At 30.8% G+C, this 4,795-nt stretch overlaps 1 protein-coding gene across 1 annotated transcript; it reads right to left on the reverse strand.

The window, feature by feature from the left end:
- Nucleotides 1–2,786: 2,786 nt before the first annotated feature.
- Nucleotides 2,787–4,513, reverse strand: LOC107877294 (transcription factor MYB41-like). Its single transcript, XM_016723974.2, has 3 exons — nt 4,285–4,513; nt 4,050–4,179; nt 2,787–3,941 (listed from the first exon to the last, which is right to left on the reverse strand). The coding sequence occupies exons 1-3, from the start codon at nt 4,415–4,417 to the stop codon at nt 3,191–3,193; spliced, it is 1,014 nt and encodes a 337-aa protein (XP_016579460.1). The 5' UTR covers nt 4,418–4,513; the 3' UTR covers nt 2,787–3,190.
- Nucleotides 4,514–4,795: the final 282 nt, after the last annotated feature.

Genomic DNA, 4,795 nt, shown 5'->3' on the forward strand with positions numbered 1-4,795 from the left:
GTAAGAAGTTGAGCCATACATACAACCCTCTATTTGTACTCGTTTTCTTCTTTATCACATGCCTCCCATTGGAAAATTAAACACTGTATGTAGAGACAAAAATGCACTTTTTAGGCGTTTTCAAACTAAAAGAATATATTCTTGAATTTTGGTTCTAATTCATGAGGGTCGAGTGGTCCTTCACGTAAGGTAAAAATGTAGAGAATATGATCAATTTTTTAACGTGGTACATTGGTTTGGGCAATGAAATCAAGTCGACATATATGAAAGACATAAAAGCTAGCTAGACATTAACAAGAAATAATTAGGACTTATGAACTGAACTAGGGCTGTATACTAGAGTAATACACGTACTGTAAGTAGTTACTTAAATAATAGCGCATTTCAAACTATGAAACTTTGTCGAACTCGAAAAGACAACACCAAACCTCCGGATTTATAGTCACCGATTGAATTGGAGTTCAAATAGTGCTAAAATGCCTGATTAGAGCAAGTTAATGACTATTTGGAAAATGACATGTGTCTATACGAAAAAGAGCCAAAGCGAAAGTTTTGGCGAGAGATTTGCTTTTTTTTAAATCCCAAGTTATTACAAAGTAAAAAATTGATGACATTATGGAAGTAAATATATTTGTTAAAAATTAGAAGTGATTCTCTATATATACACTAACTTTTCTCTCTTTGATCAATAAGGGACAAAGTTCCTTTATATAAAGAATCTTGTTTAAGGGTTTGTTCGGAAAATATTTTTCAACTTTTTCATGTTCGGTTAGTTAAGGATTTTGAAAAACATTTTCTTTAAAAAAGGTTTCTTGAAATGAGAAAATGAAATCTCGAATGAAAATAAGAAAAGTGGAAAACAAGTTTCAACATTACAAGTTCATTGTCTCTTCACCAATAATCCAATTCCAACTCCCGCCTCTAGACCATTCCACTGCACCATTGTTGCCGCCAAACCCCATTCTCCACCTCATCCCATCCCCTGAAGTTAAATCAATCGAGGGATGAGGTGTGGGGGTAGGGGAGGGAGGGAGAACGGCGGGGGGGGGGGGGGGGGGGTGGTTTAGAATCTAGAACTCATAAACTCAAAATTTAGATTCATTCTCTCTTAGGGCCCGTTTGATCATGTGAGCAGGGGCGGCTCAAGCGAATTCGAGGCTTAAGTCCAAAATCGAATGGAGGCCTTACATTTTTAAGAAAAAATCATTATTTTTATATAGTCTATTTTTAAAATCGATTTCTTCTAATAATTATTTTTTAACTAATAATATAGTCAATACATTAATTTCTTGAGACATAGTATTCTGGACTAGATATATCAAACTCCTAAATTTTTGTACATAAAAAAATTATTTTTCTATAAATAGTATTTAATATAATTTTTAAAATTTATAATTTATTATTACTAAAAAAAATGAGGCCCCTCAAATTTTGGGGGCCTTAGGCGGCCGCCTTTTTCCCAAAGGGTTGAGCCGCCCCTGGATGTGAGATGAAATCATGATTTTAAATCATAATTTGAAATTATGAGATGAGGTTTAAGTTTTATTTGGACATACAACCTGAGATTTTAAGTTGCATTTTTTTCTTATAACCAAAAAACCCCCATAAACTAAGAGAACTATCAAAAATCACCCCAATTCTTTATACAAACTTATCAAATAGACAAATGTTCATAACAAAAGTATAATAAATTATCATAAAATTATTTTAAAAAATAATATATTTATTGATCAAATGATAAATTTGGTGAATAATAAATGATAAAGTAGAAATTTATTTAAAGTAATAATAAATTTTATAGGCGTTTGGCCATGAAATTAAAAAAAAAAAATTGGAGTTGGAGATATAGTCGGAGTTGTGTTTGGTAATATCTTTTCAGAGAGATTTTTTAATTATAAAGGTGACGTTGAAATTAGAAAAAAAATAAAAATAAGTTGTGATTTGTTTTCACTTTTTCAAATAGAACTTCAGGTTGTATTTGGAGTTTTTATGTCCAAACTTCACTTTTTAATAAAAAGAAAAAAAAAATTGACGAAAAAGTGAATATTTCTTATGATCAAACAAAGCTATATGTTGGTGAAAGTAATGGTTAAATGAGATATAAATAATTTAAAGATTAGTAAAAATAATAATATGAACTTTAAATTTTATTTATTTATGAAATTAATGATTGGTAAATATAAATGATGACTTTTTTTTTTATCAAACTATAATTTGTAGGTTAATTTTTGTATTTGACAAATCCCAAATCATGATTTGAAATTTCTAAATCATGTTTTTTTGGAGAATTGGAGATTTCATGTCATGATATGAAATCATGAGATGAAATTGCATTACCATACGCTAATTTCATCTCATGATTTAATATCAGACATGAAATTGCATGTCCAAACGCCTATTAAGGAAATAATCTTTACTATTGTTATTCCTCAGTGTACCATGGGATTGATTCGAGATTACGTTTCCTTCTTTGGAAAAATTGACACAGTTTATTAGAAAAAACTTATTCATACCCTGTGTATATATCAAATTAAGTATAATTTATCGTAGTTAAGTGATTTACTGAATTAAAATACATGTTAATTAATTATCATTAAATGAAGTGAATTCTAAATTCAAATACATGACATAAATATATTGACTTATATATATACACCGAGCATGGATAAATTTTTACTCAATTTCTTAGGGAAATGTTTTCAAAAGGAAAGTAGAAAACATGCATTAATTAACATACCGTACTTCCGTAGTTCCGTGTAAGTGAGCAAATCATTAATCATTAAAAAATGATCAAGTCACTAGAGTTGGTTATCTAGGTACTCAATTTTGATTTCGAATCTTTAAAGTACAATACACTTGAAAAGTATGAATAAAGAAACTTGGAGAAGCAAGATATGAGGGAAAAGAGCTTTTTGTATATGCATATAATCCACCAGTTACATTGAAAAAAAAAAGAAAAGAAAGAATGATATATAATAAGACAACAAACAACAACTGGTATGTATAGATAAAATTCTAAAACAAGATTCACCTAACATTACAAACTTTAGAATTTGGATGTACCAAAAACTAAAAAAAAAAATGTAACAATGGTTCCATCCAAATGTCCCTACAGAAAAATAAAACAATAACAACAACAACAAAGATGAAAAAAAAAACACATGAAATTTTGGACAATGTCATTCGATATTTACATAAAATCATCGAAATTTAAACTCTCTGGAATTTCGAATTTCATCAAATTACTGCAATAGCTCTCTTTTTCATCTTCAGTGGGCGTCGACAACACTGAATTATCTAGGCTGAAGTTCTGATTGCTGCTGTTGTTGTTGAGTGATTGGAAAGTTGAATTATCAGAAGCATCAGAATTACAATAACCATAATTTTGTGGAGGGAGCATTTGGCCATTCATCAAATAGGATTCGTCCACGTGTCCTAATAATTGCATGGGCTGTGATAATGAAGATGAACAAGCAACATTTTGTGTGGTGGTGAAATTTGGTATTTCTTGAATCTGATTTTGGTATTGGAAAAATTGAGGTTGATTTTGCACTTGGGCATTCAATAATTGATTTTGTTGAAGTTTCTGTAACAATAATTCAGACCCTTCATGGTTTTGTAGCTGAGAGTTGCTAAACATTTGGTTATTTTCTTGAAGTTTTTGTAGTAACAATTCTGGGGAACTTTCATTGTGTGATGCCAACAGAGTAGTTGCAAGCCTAAAGACTTCAGGGTTTATAAGTGCTTGTAGTCCAAGTAAGCTCGAAAGGTTGAATTGAGTCGAATTTAGGAGGGATGATAAGTCTAATAAATCAAGACGAGGACTATGGGTCACTGGATCAATACCATTTCTTAGAAGCCTTTTTCTAATGTGAGTGTTCCAATAATTCTTGATTTCGTTGTCTGTTCTTCCTGGAAGACGAGCCGCTATAGCCGACCACCTAAGCATAAACACAAAACACACATATTAGGTTTGCGAAGTAATAATTAAGAAATTATAAGTATGTTTTGTCTAACAACTCATTTTTTTATGAAAATATATTGCTTACTTGTTTCCAAGAACACTATGAAGTTGGATAATAGTTTCTTCTTCATCAAATGAGAATCTTCCTCTCTTAATATCCGGTCTCAAGTAATTCGTCCAACGAAGACGACAACTCTTTCCACACCGTTGAAGTCCTGCAAATGATCATTTTTCATGAGTTATATGCACCATATATACTCATAATATACATGAAGAACAAAAGAAATTCCATCAATAATTAATCTTGATAAGTAATATACCAGCATTCTTAGGGAGGGTTCTCCAATTTCCAGGACCATGAAGCTGGATATACTGGATGAGTTTATTATCTTCTTCTGGTGTCCATGGACCTTTCTTGAGTCCATTTTTATCACAACATGGTGATCTTCCCATTGCTTCTTTTTGTTTTTGTTTTTGTTTTCCTTCTAGATGTTATGAAAAAGTTGAAAGTGTTTTTTTTCCTAAAGAAACTCAAGAACTTTTAGAGAACAAAAGTGAACTTGTAGGACCGTAAGAGGATAATGACCAATATTTATAGATGAGAAAAATGATTGAAGTCAATAGTATTTGGTGCCGGCCTCCTTCTATGTCAATGCCTCAAATCTCTTTCTCGTCTCTTGAGAGTGAAATGTACAAAACTTACTTAAAGTAATAGAATATAGAAAATAATATACTCCTTCCGTCCATTTTTACTTATTCAATACTGACTTTACACTCATTTTAATAAAGGGCAATAGATAGAATGATCATTTTAGTATAAATTAATGATTT

This window comes from Capsicum annuum, chromosome 7 (assembly GCF_002878395.1).
Source record: "Capsicum annuum cultivar UCD-10X-F1 chromosome 7, UCD10Xv1.1, whole genome shotgun sequence".
In the NCBI taxonomy this organism is placed as follows: Eukaryota; Viridiplantae; Streptophyta; class Magnoliopsida; order Solanales; family Solanaceae; genus Capsicum; species Capsicum annuum.

Coding starts and splice junctions, on each gene's coding strand:
- LOC107877294 (XM_016723974.2), bottom strand. CDS start 4,417: ATGGGAAGATCACCATGTTGTGATAAAAATGGACTCAAGAAAGGTCCA. Junction 4,180..4,284: donor AACCCTCCCTAAGAATGCTG/GTATATTACTTA, acceptor GATCATTTGCAG/GACTTCAACGGTGTGGAAAG. Junction 3,942..4,049: donor CATAGTGTTCTTGGAAACAA/GTAAGCAATATA, acceptor GTTTATGCTTAG/GTGGTCGGCTATAGCGGCTC.